General features: G+C 43.2%; 1 protein-coding gene and 1 long non-coding RNA gene across 4 annotated transcripts in view; one reads left to right on the forward strand and one right to left on the reverse strand.

Moving 5' to 3' along the window:
* Positions 1-22738, forward strand: part of LOC138687694 (uncharacterized) — a 46548-nt gene extending 23810 nt beyond the window's left edge. For both annotated transcript variants that reach the window (XR_011326808.1, XR_011326809.1), the window contains one exon: positions 20815-22738. This is a non-coding gene — a long non-coding RNA (uncharacterized lncRNA). The remainder of the gene's footprint in view (positions 1-20814) is intronic.
* Positions 1395-9567, reverse strand: LOC104310478 (protein NDNF). 2 transcript variants are annotated; one of them, XM_009930465.2, is made up of 4 exons: positions 9125-9567; positions 6821-7016; positions 4694-4827; positions 1395-3699 (listed from the first exon to the last, which is right to left on the reverse strand). In XM_009930465.2, exons 2-4 carry the CDS (start codon positions 7006-7008, stop codon positions 2348-2350), a joined length of 1674 nt encoding a protein of 557 aa, XP_009928767.1. In that variant the 5' UTR covers positions 7009-7016; positions 9125-9567; the 3' UTR covers positions 1395-2347. The 2 variants fall into 2 exon arrangements, with proteins under 2 accessions (XP_009928767.1, XP_069652151.1); XM_069796050.1 differs by lacking the exon at positions 9125-9567 and adding an exon at positions 8845-8972.
* Positions 22739-23593: the final 855 nt, after the last annotated feature.

The following is a 23593-nucleotide window of genomic DNA, read 5'->3' on the forward strand; positions in this document are numbered from 1 at the left end:
TGGTCTTCAGAGCTCCCCACTGGTCTCTGCCTCGGCCAGTCCTCTGCGTGTGGCAATGGCCATGGAGAAGTGGAGTGAAGAGGAGAATCTCTTGGCTCTTCTCAAAGTCTCCCTGAAATATCTGCTGACCTCCAGACCTGCACTTCCTTCTCTCCAGAGTCTGATCAACTGTCAGTCAACTCAGAGCTACACCAAGCCTTTGCTTATGTATCACCTCTGACTGCCCAGCTTGCTTTCTGCCCTCTCCCAGATTCTCCTTCCATCCCTTCCTCAGACCTCTTGGCTACAGCCCTGAACCAAGGTTTCGCTGAGAAGTCTAAAGCCAGTTCTGTTGTGAAAGATATTCTTCAGTAGAGGCACTGGTGTCGGGCAAAGTGCCAATATATCTTCCTCTTCCAAGTGACTTTTTTGTGGCATTTGTGTACAGAGGGCAAAAGCAAGGGTTAATGCTCTGTCTGGCTGAGAGCAGTGGATTAAGAGTATATTGTATCTGCAGCTAAACAGATCTTTCTGTTCTTCCTTTATTATTATGGTTGTTATTACAGTCATTTTTAGGGCATCTACGTGAAGTTCATCCAGAATATAAATGCCTGAAATTGAGGAGGAAGGCAGAAGAAAACATTAAGATTTCCAAGTGGAGATGACCTCTGTTGCTATTTGAGCTCAGACTATTTTTGGCAGGAGCAAAATGAAGAGAAGGCTTGCCTTGGAAAGAAGGTGGTGCAACTGCCAGCCCCTGTCATTAGCCGAAAGGCCCGCAGAGTGTGGGGAGGAGGTCACAGAGTACATGGCTCCTGCCGTGGCACTGCTCAGTCCAGAATAGTGCCTGCAGGAATGTGAAGCCTAGCTAAAGCCCAGATATTGCAGCTGATCCCATGCAATGGCCAGAACCCTTCTTCTGGGGCTAATGAGCCTGCTAATGTATAGCATGCACCGAACAGCGTGCACAATGCTACAAAGTCTTTGGAGCAGGAAATGCATAATCCTCTGTGTGTGCACAGAGGACTGATTCAGTCCTTGCCAAGTGCCTCCAAGCATGCTTGGAGGTAATAATTATTCAGAGTAAGCTAGAACCTTGAAGACCCTGCATTGCAAGCAAACTTCTGAAATATACAATAATGGAATTAATCATTTATATCTTTGCTTAGTGTAATTGTAGAGGAAAAAGAATTGCAGCAGGCAAGATTTCTCTGGCAACCTCTGGGTCAGTGAATCTATTGTATCTCTTTATATGTAAATTCCAGACCTGCCAAGAGCCTATATACAAAATATTTTCTGAAGATAATTGAAAGTAAGGGTTTCTTACAAAGACTTCTAATTTTTTTTTTTTAAAAATTTTTTATTGTCTCTTGTCATCTAAGGAAGGTAATCAAGGAAACAAGACAGCAAAAAAAGTTTGTCAGGGTTTTTACTACAAATATTTTTCCTCCATGATATTTAATAGGAAAACTACAATTAATTTTTCCTAAAGCAATGCATTCATTGATATAGGCTGGGTTAAAGATGTAAAGAGTGAGTATATTACACTCAGGAGTCACACGTTGATAGACATGGGCTTGATATTGGAGACTATAGATAAAAACCTCCTTTCCATGGCAAGATTCCTTACTTGCTGCTTTTCTCAATGGACAGCAGCACAGCAGTGTATTTGTACACTCCCTAGAAAAGCTGGATCCAGAGCCAGTTCCTGGCCTGAATTCTGTCTCTTTCTAACCAAGCACAGGTTCTTTATAGAAATGAAAGCCAAGCAAACATGCAGGTAACAAGGAAAGATATATTTCAGCCTGCTTTACTCAAGGTGTGGAGCTTTACACCAGTTCTGCTGCTTTTTTCAATTTCTTTTTGTCTCCATCCCTGTTTAAGCAGCAGGGAAGTTCAGTTTCTCAAGAGCAGCTTTGACTTGTGGGGTCTCTCAGTTCTTTGTTACCTGATGGAGTTACACAAAGTGGAAAACTCTCTGGGACTTTAAAATAATGGTGTGTGCTTCTTGAGAGGCATTTCCCATCACTTCTGTATTGGATTTCAGAAGCATTTTAGGTAACCAATCTATTTCTCATGGGTGCCATTGTGGGTATTTTATTTCCATCTGCATGGATTTGTTTCACAGGTCTGTTTTTGATGTTTGAATAAGACAGCTGGGGGGGGGAACCCAACCCTTTTACAGGAGAGAAGATGCAAAAGTAAGCGTAACAATCTAGACAACTAAGATGTTTCCTCTGTAGAATCTCACAGCTTTAAATTTTCTGTGTGTCAGTATTTTTTAAACTGCACAGGCTATGGCATGGATTGGCATAGATTTTGATAATAGTCTTCATTCACTCACTTCAAAACATGTCTTTAAAAACCTTCAACATTTTTTTCTGGTCTTCACAACTTTGCTGTGATATCTGACAGGGATGCCAGATGGCCCAAAAAGATAAACATCAAACAAGTAAAGCGTCCCTGCATCCAGCCCTTTGATGGTCTCTGTGGTGACAGCTCGCTGGAGATTTATATCATAGAAATACTTGCACAGCACTTTCTCTGACTTGTGCCGAGATTCAGGTCTAGAGCACCTGTCTGCACTCTGCAGTTCCACCCAGACCTGATCATCTTCAATCCTTTTCTTGTACACACAGTACTTGCTCTCCTCTTGTGTTCCAAGCCAGGCAATGGTGACGGAGTTGCAGGTCCTCAGTTTACTGAAGGACTTGATTTTTAAGCTCTCTGGAAGAAGTGGGAATAAGGGCTTGTGGAAATGGGAGGACACCTGTACTTTCACAGAAGAGTTAGATTCCTCTGTGGATCTCAGCTGCACCAAATATGTGTCCAGCAGCTTTCCCTTCAGTGAGAAATACCTCAGCCCTGAGATGTTTTCCGATGCCACTGTTTTACCATTCTTTATTATGTGAACCTGTACTTGGCCATGACACAACTGAAAGGTGAATTGTATTTTCTTGTGCCTTGCCTGGTACTGCAGACTGTAGAATTTCTGGTTTTTCCCATCCAGGACAACCTGAATCACTTTCCCATCTTTCAGCTCCATCACCTTAGGCTCAGGTTCTTCCAAGGTTCTTGCAAATGTTCCGGTGTAAGCAGCGCTGGCATTTGTGAGGAGATTGACAACAAAAACGTCAAAGTAATACTGAGTGCTGGGACTGAGATTGGGCACTGTGTAAGTGTTCTTAGTACCCATGCATATCTGCCTGACTTCCCCACTACTCACTTTGTTGATGATGCTCAATTCACTGTTGGACAATATCATCACCTGCTGCGGTTCAAGAAGGTACGGAGAGAGAGACAAAGCTAATGTAGGCGGCAGTTTCATTCCAGAGGATCTGATTGCTGTCTCAGCAGCACATAAGCTCTTATAGTTGTGCTTTTCATTAACTAGAAGACAGTACTGGATGTTTTCTCTATGTTGCAAGACAGAGGGACTGTGTTTCCAGGTCAGAGTCACTGTTGTATGCCCAATGCCAATAACATCTATGCGTGGATCCATTGGAAGTTCTGGATAGAGGTGCCCAGATGTTGTGTCAGTTGTTAAGTATACAGTAATGTGTGTGTCTCGCTCAGTGGATAAGAACTCCAGCATGTAAAGGGCAGAATGAGAAGACATGCCCATGTAAGTCTCCACAGAATTTCCCTTATAGTTAAAAATGGTGGACACCATGCTTGGAGCCTTCTGAGGTTTTGAGACCTCTTGTGTATCATGATCACCTGCAGGCAAAAAGCAGACTTGTAGCTTTTGTTTTAACAGATGTAAAGTAAAGCACATCACATAGGTTTTATTCATATGTCAGGGAACATTGTATTTTCTTCCTGAAAATAATAATTATAACTAAATACTTTTTGCTACTGGTAATTTATTAAAATAAAATTTGAGTAGCTTTTATTTTAGCAGTGCAGTTGTAGAACTGTGTTTTCAAAAAGGCTATAATTATAAAACCACAGCTTGCAAAAGCTTGACTTGTATTGTGCCTGATGTCCCTACAACTTTCTCCTTCCAATGGCTGTCTCTTTGGGTACTTTACTTCAAGGAGACTCATACTTTCTATGAAAGGGGTTTTCTTTGATTTAGTCTTGTGTCATTGTTTTCTATGAAAAGGGAAAATTTATCACTTCAAAGGAACATTATTTTAACTCCTCAATCCAGTGTACCTGCCTAACAGGTAAGAACTTAATGGCAGCTTTCAGATTTTAGTTTGAAAAATTAATTCAAAATTATGAGAAAGAATGGAATTTCCTTTTAGGCTAAAGGCAGCATAATACCCACTGCCATGGTAGATGGTATTCCTAGAAAAATAAACAGCTAAATCTTTTCCACATCACTGTGGGGAGCAAAATGACCAGTTCAAGTGGCCTAAGCCACAGAAAAAGAGCTGAGGCAGCAAAGGGAAGTTTGGGCCAGTACAAACAGCTTATGAAGCTGATCTGTGTTTGTGGAGCCCTGAAGACCCAGGGTTGTTCCCAAATATTAACCTTAGGTTTAGACTTTTTTGCATGTAATCCTTAATTTACTTGAGTTGATGGCAAAATCCCAGGGGCTCCCATGTTTCACCCATGGAGACAGGGATGTCCTCTTCGGCCCATGGCAGTTTACAAGAGAAGGAACCATGTGATGTTTAAGCTTGTGAGGAATTTCCTGTAACACAACTCCTTATAAGTAACTTACGCTTTCTTTGTCTCTGCTTAGGCAGACAGAAGGTCTTACCTTGTGCTGCTTTTCCAAGGAAACTTGCTGAAGCTTTGTGCACGAGTATGCTCCATTCAATGGGAACATCACAGGGGGTCACTGTTATGGTGAAAGGTGCGAGGGCTCTGCCTTCCTCCATAACAAAGTAGTACCTGTAAATGTGGATTAAAACCAGAGAGAAAGTGTCAGGAAATTCAAGTCTGCCTGATCCCCCTTGTAATCAGCCCTTCTGATGTGGGTCACTCCACTGTAGGTAGAAATGACTGTTGCCGTTTGAGGCACATCAACACAAGAGGATGGTGAATGTCTGAAATCTTCAGCTGTGGGAAGAATACGTGCTGTGTTTCTTTTTTTTTTTTTTTTTTTTTTTTAAATCTACAGGTATTTGCTGGAAATTTTATCTGCTTACCATAGGCAATATCTCTCCCACTGAATTTTAACACACTTCAGGTGACTATCATATCTCGGCACTTACCTAGTTATTTTGGATGATGGATGTGATTAAACTGACTGCCTTCTAGATACCCACCCATTGGCTAACTCTGGGGAATTTGGTGTGCCTTTTCCCAGGATTTCCTGAGAGGAGTTCAGTGAAAGCTCTTGGAGCCTATCCTCCCTCATATGTGCTTGCATATCTAGGTCTTCCTGGGCGTCAGATGAAGTGAATGTAATGGAATGGTTTTAGCCAGTCATGAACATTATCAGATGTCAATGGCAGTTTCATCCAGGCCAGTTCTAGCTTACTTGTCTTCATGACAGAGGCTGCAGTGTGTGAGCAGTACAAAATGCCATCAGCCTACTTGTTCAGGTTTTGATTCCTGCTTAAAAAAGCCCAGCCTCCTGTATTGTTCCTTTGGACTTCTGTTTATTTCTGTTGTTTTGGTGTATACGGACTGTATACAGCCACAGAAATGTGTGGACTGGAGTCACTCACTCTGCAGTTAAATGAAGACAATTCAAGGATTTTTTTTGTTTGTTTATTAGTGAGCCAAGCCTAGTCATTATGGATAGATCATGTCAGCCTAGAGGTCTGGCTTACTTTCAGGATATGGCTACTGGGCCGGAGTCAAGCTTCACTGGAAACAGTTCCACATTCTTGAGTCTTTTACTTTAAGCCAAAACTTGTCATCTCTTGGTTTCCTGTTCGGATGACTCTGGGGTTCATAAGGTCCTCACCTGATCATGCTAAACTGAAGGGTATTTTGCTTCCTAATTGCAATCTTAATGTTATGTCACAAGAGTATAGCAAAACTCACTTGTCTCTTGAGATTTCAATACCCATTTGCCTTTAACAAGGAGAGCTCCTATTTTGCTCTTGTGAGCATCGTCACGTTATACAACATGTGCTGTGTTCCAGTTTCTGTACAATGCATATCAAGACTGAACCATCTGGCTCATTCTCTGCTCCATGACCACTCTGCTTGGGTGTATGTCAAAATCGGTATGTGTTGGTCACTGTCCAAAGTGGAGTCCGATAAAACCACTTGAAATGTGTCTCTTTGCAAACAAGCAGATCAATCTTTGCTACCCAAGATGTGGTGCCAGCTGAAATATCTAGATCACATACATATCTAGATATGGCAGAAAACTTTGCAGATATTTTGGGTAAATGAAGAATCTGTGGAATTTCCACATGCAAAGCACTTTTGATCTTAGCAAGCTTTAGTGCCATTCAACAAAAACACTTCCAGCATGCAGAACGCTGGCAGAAGTTTTTCTGATAAGATAAGAAGTCTGTGCAGATATTCTATTGATTTTGGGGATAGTTAATTTGCTAGGTAAAATTCTTGTATCTTACAGTGAATGTGGGACAGCTGATGTGTCTCTGAAGCCAGGCTGTTTGTGACATAACTGTTCGCTGTTGGAGCCCACCCGTTCTGTATTGGCTTTGCTGCTCCTTTGAACACCCCAGAAAGCTGTCTGAAATGCGTACATGAACCTAAACTTGATCTCAGAGGGTCATTCCAGACTCTGGGCAGTAGAATGACACTTGAGCTTGACAGCAATGGGGTATTTCTTTGGAAATTCAGTGGACCCTGATAGAGCTCTGCAGGTGCATAGCAATTCTTGGCTTGTACTGGTAGCATGTGGCTACCAGTGTCATAGGGAAGTACCTGAGAACAGGAGTGACTGATTTGCTCTTACCTTTTAGGTATATCCTTCAGCAGGTGAACTGTAGTTTCCTTACCATCAGCAAGTATCAGGGAGTGGTAGAAATTGAAGAGATCGGTCTTGAAGCTCTGTTGGGAACTGGTGGTGGGTGCTTTTATGGAATGACACAAGCAAGCTGCCATGAGGAGATGAAGAGGCAGGTAAAACCAGAACCAGGACATCTTCAGTACTGCAAAATGAGATGACAGAAGTAGGGGAGAAAATAGTCAGTGACCTTCTCTGTGCCTTTCCTGGTATTTATCATAATCACGGCAAGCCAGGCTCAAACAGTGCCAGTCTCCACTTTGCTAAATTGCTTGAAGTTCACAGAAAAATATTTCTCAGAAGATCTCTCTGCAAGATTTAATGGCAGAAGCTGCCATGATGTCTTTTATTATAGAAAAATACAGTCAATGTAGCCCAGGTGCAGAATCACAAGACAGTTATAAAAAAACCCCCAACTTTCACTGCTGACAAAAATGAGTGGAGAATTAAATTTAAAATATTTTTCCTAGTTTATAGAGTTTGTTTGCTAAATTTCAAGGCTGGGTTATTTGTAATGCAATGTCACTTTCAAACTCACAGGAGGTCACTATATCCCAAACACTGCTTCTGCCATTCTGCCAGATCATTTAATTTTTATTTCCCCCATTGTGACTTTAGGTATGTGTGGAGAGGAGGATCAGAGTAAGTTATTCAGACTAGTGTAAGATACTCTTTGATGAAAAGTGGAGGATCCTGGATAAAAATCCCTGAATTGATACTTAGAAGACTTTTAGCTCTTTGTGAATCTCATTTGGAGGAAAGGTTTATTACTGTAGGGCAGCTAGATAAATATTTCTGAGATTTTTGTGTTGCCCATACCTTTTACACCTGCATCGCTTCCAGCCCATCTCTGCATTTGCTGGTCACTGGAACTTGTAATGGCTCTATTGTATTCACTTTGATAAGAGATTTCAAAAATCATGCATGCCCCCCTCCTTTTGCCAGGAGACTTTATTATCAGCTTTGAATCTATGAAACAGATGTATACAAACAGTCCCAAAAGTCATCTCTGAAAATGCTGACTTTATTTAGACTGTGCTGTGTGCATTGCACAGAACTGCACAAATAGGAGGGTCCGGTTAGGACAAGAAATTTTGACAGTGCACTACTATGTGAAGTTGGAGATTATCCTTACAAATTTTGTGTCTGCTACATCCAGTTTCAGAAAAAGAGGAAAGTGCAAAAGTGGAAAGGGCATAAAAGGGAGAAGAAAGAAGGGCATAGACCTTTAATACAGGTGCCAGCTGTAGCTCAGGGATTTGGAAAGCAGAGGGAGCTCTGTGAGCAAGATCCCTTTTTTTGAGGAAAAAGTAGCTTATTGCATCTTACAAGCAGCAAGGAATAAAGATCCTGCTTAAATCTGATTATTCGCTAATGATAGAAGAGAACATAAAAGACAAAGGCTCCATCCTTTAACTTTTACTCATTTCTGAGCTCAACCCTTTCCTCATGGTGCCTGCAAACGTGCAGAAGATCTTAGGCAGTCAAAATATCTACAGTGCAGCGGACCTGCTGTCCATTACAATTACAGTGACTTTATAAAAGGACCAGTTCCTTTATAAATCCATTTCAAACATGCATATTTAAACATAGTATTGAATACATCTGTAGATTTTTATGTACAAAATTTGTTTTCACCTGCGATTCCCAAAATAACACACATCTTTACTATTGGTGAGATTATTATTGAAATTATCACTGAATGTCATATGAATGTCCTACTTAGCATCCTAATAAAGTTAGGATGTTCTCTTCCTCTTTGTAATATTTTTAACACCTAGCTGAATGCAAGATTAAAAAACGATGTGAACAAGTTGAAAGAATAGTGAAGATTATTAGATCAATTCTACTTTTAATGTTCTTATAACAGAGCTTTCCTTATGACTCTGAGTCACTTCTTTACCGCTTTGTTATTCTTGTAGTCTAACTATAGCTTACAGATTCAACACATAACCCCAAATATTTTGTTTTACCTTTGACAGTGGAATCTGAGTTGCTCTGTGCTTCGGAGAGGATTAAAAAAAAAAAATTCTTTCTGCTGCTTACATGACAGGATCTTGCAAACCACACTGATACCACGGCAGCTCAGCTTTTCTTGTCCAGGAAAACAAACAAACCAAGCAACCAACCAACCAACCTATAATCAGCTTATCCCAAAGAGAACATCATCCTAAAGGCTGATTTCACTCAATTACACAAACAGTATACTCTCAGACTCTTGGAAATATGTTACACAAGAAATACACTGCTTACCTATTGTGTTCCTGGCCAAATGATCCCCAGACCGCTCGCTTTCTTTGCCGAAAAAGCATAAAATAAAACAACATAGACTTTCAGATCTCTGTAGACAGATGAAAACCAAAACTGTGCAACCAGTTTAACAGGACAGAACTGATTTTTCCATATGGCTCCTGAACAGACATAGTAACTAAAATGCTTGCAGTCTTTCAAGAAGAGAAAAAAGCCAGAGAGTTTTGGTATTTTCTTAAATTGGGTGTTTTCAAACGTTATTTTAAACTTGCATAATTTTGAAATCTTCAAAGTCCCGATTGTTGCTCCTTCAGTTCTAGAGTTCCTTCTGGAGGGCTGCGAAGCACATTTGTGTGTGCTGCCTCCAGACAGCAGGACTTTATTCCTGCACAGAGTGTCAGCCAGACTGTTAGAGCAGTCTAATCCCAGCGGTGGCTGGCCGGAGAGCAGGTCTTTGACAGAAATGCACAGAGAGGAGGAGGAGGGGGTGAGATGGAGAGAACAAACACTGTTAACCCTTGTTAGCCCTTAATATAAGCCAGCCAGGGGTGCACGAATCTTCTCTGAAAAGCTAGTTTTGCGTTAGCAGCTTCGCGGCCCTTCCATGGAGCACGCGATCTCCTTGCCCACAGCACTGCAGGAGTTTCAGATAATTTCAGGTGTACCATCTTTCTGGTGTGTTTTTTATGGCCCAACAGGTGCTGACTGGCTCACAGAAGGGAACGCAGAAAAGCCGTAAGGGAGGGAATGCTCTGCATTTTTTAAGCAGACTGGAATTAGCAATCCTTTGAAGACTGTCAGGAATCTACTGAATAGAGCCGAGCAGATTTCTTGGCTTGCAGAGGCTGTGTAAGAAAGAAACTCCAAAAGCGTATGGGTTGGGGGAGTACTTCTGGTGTGAGAGTATTGTGGCTGAGGGAGAAGGCAGGAAAAGGGTGCATGGGAAACGGCTCACAGCAAGTGCAAACAATTGCTTCTGCAGTCAGGGCTACAAAGCAGTTGTAGCAAAGCCATGGTCCTGAAAAGGCCTGCTCCTGCTGAGCAAAGGCTGGGTATGGCCAGGATTCGTGTGCTGCTTGTACTTCTTGGCCTCTTGGCCTGAGATGGCAGGAAAGGGGCCCTGAGGTTGTCCCTGGGGTTGTCCCTGGGGGGGGGTGGTGTACTCAGCTTCTTCAAGTCTGCTCAGAAATGCAAGTCCCAGAAACCCACATGAGCTTCTAGGCAGGCACTTTGCAGGGAGCAAAGGCAGAGTATAGCAGGGAGGCTAGGCCTTTTATTTATTTATTTTAAAATGAAGTCTCTTGTTCCGTGTTTGAGGCGAGGCCTTTTCTTTATTTATTTTAAAATAAAGTCTCTTGTTCCATGTCTGAAGCGAGTGACTCGCAGTAACCTTTTGCCATGGTCCCCCTGGATTTGGAGATATATTACTTAAGCCTTCCCAAGACTAAAAGTTTGCTAAGAAGAGGGGCAGGTGAGGGAGAAATAGAAAGAGACTTCAACAGATTCTGCATAGCAGATCCCTATGAAAACGTAAATTTGCTTATCAACTGATGTAATGGAAAGAAATATTTACAGTGTATTTACTCTCATTGCAGAAGATGGCAGAAATAATTATGATGTTCATCAAAGGTTTGCTAAAAATTTATTTGCAGAAAAAATTTGCTGAGCTTTTAAAAAGAGAATAGTGTGTGGGAACCTTGATACAGGCAGTGTATGATCAGAGTATTGGCACTGTTGAGCTAGGAAAGGACAAAGCAAGGTATATGCTAGACAACTAGCAAAAGTAGGGTAGATGGCAAATAGGATCTTTCAGACAAATTGTCATTCTGGTGTGAAATCCAGAACAGGTAATGTCTGGGTAACACACATGGGAAATAATGAAAATACGAGCACCCAGCCAGAAGCAAACCATTCCCCCAATGAAAGAGAAGCATGAGAAAAAGGTGCTGCAAAGTCCTGTAAGTTCCCAGAGCAGGCCTGGAAGAGGAAAACGTAGTTCAGATGAGGTGCATTAAAAAATGTGCACTGAAAACAGGCCATGAGAGAAAAGGTATTGGCCATAATATAAGTGTAGGGACTACAGTGTGGTTTTGCTGAGATTTGGAGGAACTCATGGGTGGAAGTAAGCAGGGAGAATTGTAAGGAAGTAACTAGTGTTGTTAAGTAGGAAGATCTTCAGGCAGGGCTCAGGAGCAGACATCACTCCTGTCTGGTAAAATCCCTAGTCAATACAGATACAGTAGACATGTTTGTTATAGAAGGGATGGACTCACTGTTTAAATCTCCCCGAAGCTCCCCACTGCCATCAAGACAAGCCATTACCCAGGGCACAATTCAGCTTCCAGAGAAGTCAGTGGGAGTCTTCCCATGAGCCGTCATTTCAGCTGTGTTAAGCCAAATGCTTGAAGGAGTACTGTGTCTCCCACTGAATAATGTGAGCAAGGATGTCAGGTGAAAGAGGCTGACAAGATGGTGTAAGTATGGAAGTAGTCCAGTTTCTCTCACAATGATTTCTCGCATGCTTCCCACGTGTAAGCTCACATGCTTTGCTGGAGCAGGATGCATGTTTGTAGATTTAGAGGTTCACTGAAGCAGTATCAAAGGGAAAAACAGTATTCTCTATGGAGAAAATTAAGAGCTACATTCATGACTTGTATGGCTTGACTGAACTCAGTCGAGTTACAACAGGGATAAATCAAACCCTTGATTTGGCATAAAATTGATACAACAGACTTCTCGCTAGAAAAATGTAGTCTGTTATGAGCAGGGTCTGCTGCACCTCAGAGCTGAGTCAGTGACTTCAGGAGGGCTGTTCAAGAGATCCTACTTCTGTCCCAACCCTGCTGGCCATCAACACCTTTCACAAATGTAAGAGATGACCACCTTTGACAACAGAGACTTGATTTCTACTCTGTTATGTAGTAGCTCTGCTAAAAGATCTGTAATGCTAAAAACAAAGCAGCTCTGTTGAAATTGGAGCACAGAGTCAGACCTTCAGGGATCTTGCTTGAAGCTCTCAAAGATGCTTCAGATACATATCTCCAGGAACTGCAGTCCCAATTTCTGTTCTGTATTCGGGTGCAAGATCCTGCAAGCCAGAGGAGTGTCCCACAGTCCTGACAGAGCTATTAAGGGCACACTGTCCCACAGCACTCCCTGCCTGCAGCATTTGGTTGCTCTTTCACAGCATCCCCTTCCAAAGGATGCTTGGAGAGCTGCGCAGCATGCCCAAGCCCGCTCCATGCAGCATGCCTCTGATAACCATGCAGCACTGCTTTGTACTTGCAAAAAAATTAACCGCATGTATTTCTGATAAGCAATTCCCCTGCCCTGGCAACCTGCCTTTGAGGTGGTCAGGTCACCTTCGTCAGGAAATGGTATCCGTGTGAAGGGCCAAGAGAGCTGTAGTCCCCCCCAGTAGTGTGATGCATGGGAGAGTGGTAACAGGACTGCACGGTCTTCCCATCTGCCGCCCAGCTGGATCAGGCCCTGGCTGTAACCCAGGGCATTACCCAAGCACAGACCACTTACGTGTGCCCCCAGCCCTGCCCAGGGGGTTCTGTTTCATGAAACTCTGTAAGCACATTAAAAATGCAAGGGAAATGGAAATCTAATCTTTCAGTTATGAGACAAGTGATATTCTCCATTTCTGTTTTTTACACAAACGTATCGTATGAACAACTGAGTTGAAATTGTTAGTCTGTGGCTCCCATCTCCCTGTTTGCCTGCAAAATACCTTCTTAACTAATTAGCATTTATAAACTATGTTCATAGCCCTGAGTGGAAGTAGCTATGCATGTCTGACATTTTCTAATGCCTTCCATATCAGATCTGCAGGGGGAATTATAGCATTCAAATACATTTTGCATTTTCCATGGCTGCAAGTTACAATCTAATTGTCTTGGCAAAAGAATCCAACTTCTGACTTGTCCTTATATCTGAGGAAAGGGGGGTGCAAATTTCTGTAAAAATCCCCTCCCAAGAGGAGGAATTGTTGGAATCATGGCTTGACAGCTACTGGACCTAGTAAGTCCTTGAGAAGTTAACATACTTCTGGTTAGTATTATTGCTCAAAAAATATCTTCTTAGACACACAGCTGGGCTCCAGAAAGAATCACACTTTTCTTTGAAGCTGTGAAAGATGGACCTAAGCAAAAGTCTGGCACTTAAAACCTGTTGAGGGTACCGTAGTGGGGCAGCTGCTTCTATTTCTTCCAGGTTTTGTCAAATCCTGGCAATGCAGAAGCACTCAAAGCACTGTCTGATAAGAAAAGCCCTAGTCTGTTCCTATTCAGAGGCATTAATGAGCAGGAGAGACAGGGAATTGCTCATAAGTCAAAAGCAGACTTGGAATTTTCCTGCAGCAAGTACCCAGGTGAGAGTATAGGAATAAGTCATTTTGGAAGCTGGTGGGTAGTCCTGGCAGTACGTATTGGTTTTGCAGGATAAAAAGCCAGTGGCATGTCTATGTTGAGAAATTCTCCAGGGAATTATATATTAATAATTGCTGTATCTACTAAAATTACACATGTGATTTTTGCTTAGCAGTCCCTCTCCAGGATAAGATGCTGGCACCTTTACACTTGAAAATGATCTGTTTCTGATGCTGTTGAAACTAAAGATAGCCTTGGAGGGTCTTTTAGTGAGCAACAATCTAAAGATTATGGACACGTGATTACCCCTCACTATTTTCATATTCCATATTTTTGAGAATGATTGTAACTAGAGGAGTCTGTTGAGAAATAATAGATGTGATGTAGGGGAGATTTCCTGTCCAAAGGTCTGATCTCATGGGATGTGAGAGATTGCTTCTGAAGTTACTATATTCAACTTAATGGGAAAATTCCTTATTTTTATGATAGAATTTGCTCCTCCACAAGAGTAAATTCAGTGCAACAGAAAAATCTTCAAGTCTTCAGCCAGGAGTCAGTATTGCACTAACAGCTTCTTTATGAATTAAAGAGGAAATCATATTGAAGGTCCTGAGCTGCTATTTTCATTTCCTTTTCCTTTTACCATACCCATAGGCTTTCAGGATTTCAGGTTAAGTCCTGTTAAATAATGCCTTAGAAAACACCTACAAAATTCCCTTCAAGCCATCAAAGCAGCATAACAGTTTGGGCAGGTATGGAATATTAAGGTGAGGTTTTCAGCTTAGCTAAAAGCTGCTGGTTTATCTCAGTTAAGAAAGTCACAGGAAGGAAAGAAGTGGCATTGTCCATAATCAGGGCACCATTTTAATAGGGTAATCCTGTATTTTGTTTTTAGCTACAATGTCGCTTGTTTTATATGCTAAAGGATTAAACTCATATAAATAGAACTAATCCACTCTGGTGGACAAGGAGCATCCAAGTGTTTCCTGTGGTAGAGGTTCTCAAGTGCCCATTTACTCCTTTCAGCAACAAGTTAGAGAGGGGCAGGTTGTGCTGAGCAGCCAGACTTGCTCTTAAATTAAGCACGGGCCTGCTGAATTTCACTCCTCTGGAGGGAGGCTTTCTGATCCAGCGCTACTCTGTAAGCTTTTTAAAAACACCTTCGATCTGACCAAGAGGCCTTCCATCTTGCTGGTGCTGGCTTCATTTACAGCATTTCACTTTCCTCTTGGGGGTCCTGGGAGCCCTCCTTCCTTCACGTACCATGGGGAATTTGCAATCAACCGAAGTTTCCACCTACAGCAACTGAACAATTTTTCAGAAGGATGTGATTATCGGTCCTTGCTTTGTTTGTCCCCACAGGCTGCAGCAGTTTGCTCCCAGGAGCTTTAAACTGCCTTTTACAGTACTGGAAAGCAGCCTGCATTAATTTTCCTGTCTGGACCTCCTCTGTGGTGGCTGGCAGAGAAGGAGTTAACCACTGTCCTCTTTTCTGCCTTTGCTGGCTGGAGTCATTGGCATCCCATCTGGTCCAGGCTGCCCGTAGCTCTTCCCAGTGTTCTCTGGGGAAGGCACTACAATACCCAGGAATTTTAACAATCCTAAACAGATTGGGGGCCACATATGGAGCAAAATGATTACATTATAAGAAATCCAATCACATTTGCTGCCTCGGCCTTATATTTTTAAGCATTTGGGATCAGGCTTTCTGCTCAATTACAAATATTTTACACGCAACAGAGATAAAGTTATTATGTTCATCTCTCCATCTTGTCCCCAGAGGAATAGTATCCATTTTAATGTTTGATTGTAGGAATTTAATGAATAAGTTAACATTACATCTAATAAAATCTGCCACTTTGTCATAAATCGTCACGGCAACCTACTGTTAGTGATAGTCGGAGTTAGAGTGTATAGAAGAAGGAGTACAGAACATGCTCATACATATGTATACAGAAGGGGAAGAGTAATCTCCGTGCTTTGTTTACTCTGCCTTGTTTACTGTGGGTTTTTTCCTGTTCAATTAAAGAGAGCTGGATATTTCATGAGAGAGCTTAACAATAAGAGTTTATTTCTGTGAAACAACATTTTAGCCAAAATTCTTTATTGAGAAAATCCCTCTAAATGTTAAGCATAAGTATAAAAGTGAACAGAAAATCATGGAGCTTATCTTACAGCCATCTCATCCTGCATGTCTTGATATCATCCGCCCTTGTGATACAGAACATCTCCTGCTGCGATGCCGTAGCAGCCATAAAATACTGTCTCCTCTTCCCGCAACCCTGGCTGAGTACAGACCCTCAAGCAGCAATGCATTTTGATACAGAGCGCTTGTGTAGAAACATCTTTGGGTTTGAATAGGCTTAATGGGCATTTATTTGGGTGTTAAGCAAAGTCCCCAGAGATGGTAGAAGAGAATGGAGGTAGGTGGGGGCATGTCTTCAGCTGGATGAAAGCTGCCTTTGTACCCATGTGGGTACCTCCGGACCAGCCTATTGCCCGTTCTCTGCGCTCTGTTGTGGTTCTTCATGACTCCAACACCCAGTCTTGTGCCTGTTCCCATCTGTTCCTCAGCCTACCTGTCTCCTACTCCCCTCTGGCTGTCTTCTACCCCTCTCTGATCTTTATGTGGGATTGGTAAATGCGTGCACCCCAATAGGTAGGAATACAGATCCTTGCTAAGTTGCAGAGGGCCTTGCAAAATGACCAATGCAGGTTTTTGTCCAGAGGCAAGCCCAAAAGGTCACAAAAGGTGAAAGAGTGCCTTAGGGAATCCTCTTAGCAGAACTCCAGCGCTAGCTGATCTGGTTCTGCTCCTTTTCCTTCCCACAGACCAAAAGTTTTGCCTGGGGTGAATTTTCTACTTAGAAAATTTGATTATAAAAATTGTCTTGCTAATTCTTCTCTTGATGTCTTGGATAAGACGTTAAGTCCTCAAGCACCCCATGAAGGAAGCAGTCTGCCAGGCTGCTGAAAGCAGGCATTGCTGTATTAGGACAGCCTAATAACCAGAGTGCTTTATCTTGTCTCTGGCACTGGTCTGCAGCAGGAATCTTAGCAGGAGATGGAAAACATTTACTGTAGCATAGTAGCACACCTAAGACCAGTGATTAAAGCAGTGGCTGCAGCCAGCTAATGCTTCAGAGTCTCTAGGAAAATTGCACTGTTGATTTTTAAAAAAAAAACATGACTGCTCTGAATTTACAAGCTATTTTATGGACTCATTAATTTTTCACAGGGGAAGGATAAATAAGTGGCTGGAGAGGAGCTCAGAATATGGGCTATTTACACTTAATTTATAAATTATGAACTTGAAAGCTGACACTTTATGGTGCTTGGTATCATTTCATAATGAAATAGAATGAATCTCTCTGCTTCCACACCAGATCTGGCACAACATTAACATCTACGCTTCCAAGCAGTTTCTAACAGCAGTGACTGAGCACTGCTCAGCCCTTGGGTGGAAGAGGCAATTCCTTTGCAATACTCTCAGTTCATTTTCCTTGTGCTCACTCTTTCCTGTGGCAGATGTTTGGCCCCCACATTCTGCAGATCGCAGGTTATCCATTAGAGTCCTGGCATGGTCTGGGTAGAAACTGTAACTCTGTCCTGACTTCAGAACCATGTGGCTTCATCTCTATCCTGAAGGAAAGACTCCACCAAATCACCCATGAAGCTTCTGCAGCACAGGGGGGAATTAGGGAAAACTAATACAGCTCCAAGGCACATTCATTCTGGAGGATTACATGAGATATCTGGGGCAGGGGTAAGAGATGCTGCCCTTTCTGTGCCTTTGCTGTATTCAAGTGACTCCTAGTCACCATGGGCAAGTTCCTGGGCTCATGGACAGGCCTCTGGAGAGCCTATGACAGGTAAAGCGGTGATGGCACTGCATAAACAGGACCACAGAGGATTTTGGGAAATTCCACCCTTTACATGATGCTTACTGGGACTGGGTTTGCACTGAATCAGAGGCAAATGTGTGCAAAGAAAGCGCAGCCACAAGCTCACATGGGACTAATTCAGTATTCTCCCTTTGCTGACACAGCTACTTACATGTCAGACTTGGTCTGTGTTAAAATGCTGTTTCTGATGTTAGATTAGCTCTGCTGGTGTCAAGCTTTTCAGATTTATTCCTGACGCTGGCCTCATTTATTTTATCACTTGGCCAGTGGCCATTTCTCACTGAGTCTTGTCTGTAGATTTCAGCATAAAATGAAATTTTGTCACCTTGTTAGCACTCTCTACCAGCGCACAGCTTTCCAGGAAGCTGCTCAGAGTAGCACTGCTTCGGCACAGAGTGGTCTGAGAAGCCTGTCCCGTAAGTGATGGCCCCCACTGCCAGTGCCGCTCGCTGGCAGCCCCTCGGCTCTTGCTGGGACACATGGCCAGCAGCATGGCCCTTTACATCCATGTATCTCAAGACACTTGTACTCCTCAACTGCTTTGGAGAGGCCTCAAAATTTACAGTAACCTATTGCTCTCAGCTTCCAATTGTCCCACAAATTGCTTCAATCGTCAAGTATAAGATGACTGTGGTGGCCTGGCCAGCTGCAGGTGGCTCACTGTATGGCCTTCAAGCCATCTTTCATGCTGTGCAGTGCTGCTCCCTGGCTTCTTGCTCCCATGTCCAGGACTCTTTTGGGGGTCCTGGTAATTCCCGTTTCAGGCTGAAGTTTCTCCAAATGTCTGAAGAACAGGTTGTCAAAGAGAAGCAATCATCGGAAGTCCTCGAGCTTGCCTTCTCTATCTGTGAGCTTCTGCGAACTTCATTTAATGCCTTATTCTTTCCCTACGTGGTATTGTTCTTGGCTTGGGTCTGGCTTGATTCTAATTTATGTCTGTCTAATATTAAGGCTGATAACTAAGTATAGGTTACCTAGTGTTGTGATGTTGCCAGAGCCTTGACATCTCCAAGTGCATCTGGATTGCATGCCAATTTACATTTTTTCATACTTTCCTTGAGCGATGATTAGAAATTGCTTGTTGCTGTATTTCACTAGCCATGAAACAGGTTATCCATCACCACAGCCTACCCCGTGCAATAAGAAGCAAAACCATCAGGTTTTGACATTCCCTGCCCTGTGAACCCTTCATGCAGAAGGCTGTTCATGTTTGGGTGCTGTTTCTCCCCCAGGCTGTCGGGAACTCATTTTTCTGGCTGTTGTGTCACACACAACTCAGAGAGTGAGAGGGGGAGCTGGGGGCTGTGTTTGACCCTGCCACATAGGAAAAAACCAAATTTCATTGCCCTGAAGGCACAGGATTGGCACTGGGGCAAGGGTGGGCTGTTCTGGTCACAGAAGGGGCTACCCTAGAAAGAAGCTACAGTGCAAGTCAGCCATAGGAGAAAGGCATCATTTCAAGACATGGTGGGCCACAGGTTAAACAGCAGGCAAGTGTTGAACTGGTGGATGCAAAAAGGAGCAGAGCTTCAGGAGGTGTTTCATTCTCCCAGCAGACGCTGCGTTTGGAGGAGTTGTAAGGCAGGGTCAGGAAATGTGTCTTCCTGAGACTGACTCCCTGCTTCCCTTCAAATTCAATTAGGCACACAGAGCAATAGGGATGCTGCTCCAGATGGCAGGGGCAGCACGGAGTATCTGCTCCCCGCGACACAGAGGGGAGCAGTGGGGAAGAGAGAGGAGCTGCCATCTGAGAAGCAGAGGGAATGAGTTGGTGAATAGAGAGCCAGGAGGTCAGGCAGAGGAGGGAGTGGGAACAGCCACACCATTTTAGCTCCAGGTCATTGCCTCTAAAGGGCACTGGTGGGTGTGGGGAGCTGCTCTTCTATTTCCATTTTTACAATGCAGGGTTATCAGATTTTCTTGGCTGGAGCAATCTGCGTGAACGTGTCATCTGTTTTATTAGTTTCCACAACCTGGCTCTACATAGGCCAAAGAATAAAAGCATGTCCCCCCTCACCTGGCTCCTGGGTGAGTTTGTCTGACATGTGGTATCCCAGATTTATATTTCTGATTTATGCTATCAAATCCCCTTTTCACAGGGGAACAGATGAAGAATCAGGGAAGTGGAACTTTTAACGAAGAACAAGCAACTGCTGGGAAACCAAACGTTGATAAATGTCTACTCTGGGAGAATACCTTTCTAAGCAAAACTACTCCCAGCGCTATTGTCAGGAAAGCTAAAGTCAATTCCTAAAGGAATTAATCTCTTCATAATTGCCTCTGATGAGCATCTTTATCATACTAGCAGAGTGATTGCACTGCTGTCAGCAGGGGACTTCTGTTAATTGATTAAAAGTGTTTTTTCACTGCCGTATGCACCTGACTTATTCATCTGATGGAGGGAAAAAAATTGGATAAAGCAGATAGATGAAGAGAAAGATGCTAGAAGAGAGTTGGGGGAGAAAGGTGGGGAAAGAAAGTAGATTTTTCCTCAAAGGATCTGCTCAGAAATACGAAGCAGGTTGTCAGAGAAATGCATTCAAAGGAATAATGTCTCTCTGCCATCATATTTCAACTACAAGACTGCAAGGAAATGAAATTCACCTTCACACTCCAACATGCCAATCTGATCCAGCCATAGAAGGAAGCTAAACTAGCGAATGCACATTGCACGCATATGAAGATGTGAAATCTAACAGGCAGCTAAAGGAAGTCAGCAGTCTAAATGGTCAAGACAAATGAGACATTGTTTGGGCCAAGTTGGCTTTATTCCTGAGTTTCAAAAGCCCACACATGAGCTCTCTGAACTTTAGAGCAGATGATCAAGTTAGCTCCATTGTGCTCTTATGAACAAGCCAACAAAGTCTTTTCAAAGTTTTGTTGGGTTTTTTTAATATAAATGTCACACCTTTACAGAGCAAACCCTTTTTTCCTTTTTTACAACAACAGTAAAAGTGCTTGAGGGCCTCAATCTGCAAGCACTACTCATGAATTATTAACAGGGCTTCTCCTGCCAGTGAAGTTATGCACAGGAGTGAGCGCTTATGAAGCTGAGCCTTTGGCCCAGAGACCCCATTCTGGCTTAGAAAGGTGCTAGGAATGTGCTTGTAATTGCACAGTTAAAAAAGCCAATTAAAAATTGATTAAGGCTGCAAACAACACAGCTTAACCAGAGGTGGGCCCCTTATCTTTGGGACAGAAACCCCACACAATTTCGTCATTTCTATATAGCTGCTTAATGCACAAAAGAGGCTGACAGATCTGGCAGTCTGACCACATATTTTCCACTTATTAAAATGAAATGTGCATGACCGTTTCTCCAAGTTGCTTCGAGAGTATCTACCTATTAACTTTCCACATAAGACATTTCCCTGAGATTTTCCACTTCTCAAAAAACCCTTTTCCATGTTGGCAGCTCCCGCAGGAGGATCTGAGACTGCAGCTACCTTCATTATTTGGAAAGCCTGAGGGACGTAAGTCCACACTGCGTACCGCGGTGCAGTGGAGAGGTGCCAGGCCCGTGTGCTGGGTGATCACCAGCAAACTGCTCGCAGCATCGTGCTGCTCTGGGTGGCCCCACGCCGGAGGAGCAGGCTGAGCGTTTTCACAGAGGCTGGGCTTGACCCTGGGGAGCAGCTTTGTTCTTGGCCAGAGGTGCCTAAAAGCTACGCAGAGAGCGCACAGGTGCAGATTGTATTAATGCTTAGAGAAAGAGATTGCTATGATAGCTTGGTGAAAAACCTGCTCCCTCTGAGCTCCCCTGCCATAAACCATACTGCAAAAAGGTTTTTGGGGGCAAAGAGTGCCTCAGTAATCTTAACTTACCTCCCTGGCTGCCCCTGTTAGCTAATGGCCTGCGCTCTGCTGACACGTCCATGCTCCTTCCAGCTAAACAGGGAGGAAAAAGAGTGGAAGCTGGTAGGAAACAGTGTCAGAAGCTGCTCTTTTCTTGTAGGGTAGGGTGAATGTCAAATACGGTTTGCAAGACATGCTAAGAGCCTTCTCTGAAAGTAGAGGATAAAACTCTTCTTCCTCCTGGAGGTACTCTGTAAAGTCAGCAACTCTTGCTGAGCTGCTGCGGATCCAGAGCTCAGTTTCTGTCAGGGTCTTTTAGCTGATTTAGTCCAAGCACTTGTGAGGGACATGCCCTCATTTTATTACACAAGCAACAATGTATGTCAGCATTTATATATGCAGATGCAAAGGCTTCAAACTGTGCATGCTTTTAAGGTCCTCTTATAGAGGTCCTCTGTCTAATTAAAATCTGTTTTGGCTTTTGTTGCTGGTGGTGTTTTATTTGGTAAAAAGAGAAAAAGCCTACTTTTTCCTAGGTGCCCTCCACAGCCTTTTCCTTCCACAGGCAATTGGGTATGAAAACCGGGATGGTATAATATCAGCTGGTTAAAACAGCGGAAGACAAGTCACATCTGGTACTTGTTGGCTACATTTCCTTTGAGCCCTGTCTCTTACTCTTCCACTTTCCTATTCTCTTTATGCATTCCCACCCCAATTAATTTCATTTCACACCCATCACTGGGAGACTTTGCACTGGGTTGAGTGTGCTTTGGGCAGGCCCCACGCCTGGCACCCAGGAACACACAGCCTCGGTCAGTCCTGACTGTGATTCCCTGCAATGCCATTTGTGAAGATGACACTTCCCCGTGAAGAACATTTAGTACAGTACTGGCATTTCCAGTTTTCTCCCTATTTCTAATTTTGTCTCCACTATTAACTAACTCAGTCTATCATTCTGGACAGGTGTGTGGTTTTGGTCTGCCCTTTCCATTCCGTGGGAAATACAATACTTTTGCCTCCTTACTAAACCCAGCGTCAGGAAGATTAAAGAAAGTTTGAGAAATGTTTGCAAACCCTGGCAAAAACACAGACTGTTCTAGGTGCCAGAAATGAAAACAACTAAATAACCATCTGGAAATAATAGCAATAGTTTCACAGCAACATAAAAGCATAACTTAGAATAGTCACAGCATGGCTGAAGCTGCTTATACTTTCTCTGTATTAAAGTACCAATTTCTGAACCGTATGTAGAGAAGTTAGGCTGCAATTTGACGGGTTGTGCTGCCCTTGAAAACTTTGCCATCAAACATATCTTAAAAAGGCGATTGATGACTCCTGTGTGGTGACATTACCTCTATTTCTTTCCATTAGTAATGGACAGCAGGCACCCATGAGAGATGGTATATCAACTTCTTAATTGTACTGTAACGTATATAGTTTCTGCAGCGCAGATAGGCCTCTGTCCTTGACCTTGAGAGTCCTGAGACAGCATATTTCCCTACTACTTTTGGCAGGAGGTGGTACAATCGGACTCGGCTTTAACAGTTTACATCAGCCCCTGATAGGACTTTAAGACAGACAGGCAACGATGAGAGCTTGACCGACTGATGTACAAGTCTTGGATGTAACGTTCTGGCCTGAGGCAAGGAGAAGTTTTTCTGGGGAGAAGGCTCAAGCTCTGGTGGCTCTGGGTGCTCTGTAGGGCGAGCCCACATATATGATCTTCCATATTTTACTGGGGAGACTGTCTTTATATTTAACACGCACTTAAGGAACTGTAACAGTAAATAAAGACCATGATCAGATTCACTGTGTCAGCATGAACGACTTTTTTTACTGTAGAAGCAAAATGACTCTGCGACGTGCCTGTTCCTCAGTGACAACCCTTTCCCCTCTCCCATGCCAATGTACGGAGCCATTCCCAGTCCGGTGGTGTGAACACTTCCAGTGGGATTATTTGCAGCTGGGCCCTTTTCTTAGGTCCCAGCACAGCTCTACAAGCATTTTCTGTGTGTAGGAGTGGGACACACAGTGTAGTGATGGGAACGTGGGTAGTGGTGGGCAACGTCAGATGTGAGGCTTATCACAAGCCAGTATTGCACCAGACGTGGAGGTACTCCTCAGGAGAAGTCCCTGTCAGACAGAGAGGGGTGGCCAGAGGGAAACCCTTTCTATGTGGGAAATCTCTTTAAAGCAGCTTTTTAAACTAAAATAGAAGAGAAGAGCATGTAGGCTTTTTGGGCATGGGAAGTACTACTTGGTGACAAATTTGGTACCTGCTCCATTCAAAAGATTTTAGCCTAGATTCTTGCCTCACCTGCTGTGTCTCTGTATTTTGGGAAGAAGAGATTCCCTCTTCGCAGAGCTGCCGCTAACCAAAGGACAAAATACCAGACAGC

This window comes from Haliaeetus albicilla, chromosome 11 (genome assembly GCF_947461875.1).
Source record: "Haliaeetus albicilla chromosome 11, bHalAlb1.1, whole genome shotgun sequence".
NCBI classification, from domain to species: domain Eukaryota; kingdom Metazoa; phylum Chordata; class Aves; order Accipitriformes; family Accipitridae; genus Haliaeetus; species Haliaeetus albicilla.

Excerpts from the sequence above, each read along its gene's own strand:
- LOC104310478 (XM_009930465.2), bottom strand. The coding sequence starts at position 7,008 with ATGTCCTGGTTCTGGTTTTACCTGCCTCTTCATCTCCTCATGGCAGCT. Across the intron at positions 4,828-6,820 it reads CTGAAGGATATACCTAAAAG|GTACTACTTTGTTATGGAGG; the intron begins GTAAGAGCAAAT and ends CCACATTTACAG. Across the intron at positions 3,700-4,693 it reads CCTTGGAAAAGCAGCACAAG|GTGATCATGATACACAAGAG; the intron begins GTAAGACCTTCT and ends TTTTGCCTGCAG.